We start from the raw sequence: 1,204 nt of genomic DNA on the forward strand, positions 1-1,204 counted from the left end.
CACTGGTGATGGATACAAGAGAGAATCAGGGCTAATGGGGGTCAGGAAAGCCAAGGACACAGACTTCCGCAAGCTCCCCTGGCTCTGGACAGGGCGGCAGGGCCCGGAGACCCCTGAGGCAGAGGGGTCCCGCCCTGCCATTCAGAGCCTGAGTTCCAGGCCCAGCGCTGCCGGCACTGGCTGCCTGAGCCCGAGCAAGAGACCTGCGAGGCCGAGTGTTGTGAGGGTGGTGACAAAAGCTCCTCCGTTTCCTCCTTCCCTTCACTAACCTGAGTTGGCTTCCATGGCTGGCCCTCAGTTTCCTGCCTGTACAATGGGGATAAGTGACACCTGCTTATTGTCAGGGTCATTGTGAGAACCGGCTCTGCCAACGGTAAAATGCGGTTTGTGCTGATATTCACCGACTGGGGTGATTCTCCGAAGCACCCCAAGGCCGGCTCCCCGGAGACCACCACCCCTCCAGCGAGCGCCGGCGCCTCGGAGCTTCTCTCCACGTGCCTTCAATCCTTCTCCAGCTCCGACCTGGGTCGGCGAGTTGGGTGGGTGCGCAAAGCCAACGGCGGGCGCGGGGAGCTGTCCGCAACTTGGTGCTGAACGGAGACGCAAAGGCGCCCCTGCGCGCCCCTAGTGCAGTAACCTGGAAAGGGAACTTTTGTGCGAGAAGTCCCTGGGGCCCCGCGGACAGGCTGCTGGGAGCGCCCTAGAGCACAATAGAGGCAGGACAGACAGGTCCCGCGCAGAGGGACCCTGCCCCTCCTCTTTCCACTCCCACCCCCCACCGCCCCGGGGGCGTCCTGGCTCCGCGATCGTTGTCAACCACCACACCGGATTTTGAGATGCCTTTTAAAAAATCATTAGGAGGCTAAGAATAATTACCGAACGGGACTGTAATTATGGGGTGGGGGAGGCCAACCGAGGGAGCGGGGATGAGCAGGTGGAGTCTGGGGGCGGCTCTCGGGCTGGGAGGGAAATAGGTTCCTGTGTTTCTCAGCGGGAAGAGGGGGGCAGAGGACCGCAGAGTTGGAGAGGGACAGAGGCTGAGCCTGGAAGAGACTGAGGGGCCAGAGGCAGAGAGAGAAAAGGGCCGAGCAGGCTGTGGAAAGAAAGAAAGGCAGGGAGATCCAAGAGAGAAAGATGAAAACCGAGGGAGGCGAAAAAGCAAGAACTCCGCAGAGAGGACAGAGCCCTCAAACTCGGGGTAGTT

General features: G+C 60.8%; 1 protein-coding gene across 1 annotated transcript in view; it reads left to right on the plus strand.

The window, feature by feature from the left end:
* The first annotated feature begins 378 nt into the window (after positions 1 to 378).
* SKOR1 (SKI family transcriptional corepressor 1) overlaps positions 379 to 1,204 on the plus strand; it is a 13,090-nt gene continuing 12,264 nt past the window's right edge. Inside the window, 1 exon segment of the mRNA XM_023764584.1 lies at positions 379 to 539. Coding sequence (XP_023620352.1) covers positions 379 to 539 — 161 coding nt within the window.

The sequence above is a fragment of the Myotis lucifugus genome, unplaced genomic scaffold (assembly GCF_000147115.1).
Source record: "Myotis lucifugus unplaced genomic scaffold, Myoluc2.0 scaffold_338, whole genome shotgun sequence".
NCBI classification, from domain to species: Eukaryota; Metazoa; Chordata; class Mammalia; order Chiroptera; family Vespertilionidae; genus Myotis; species Myotis lucifugus.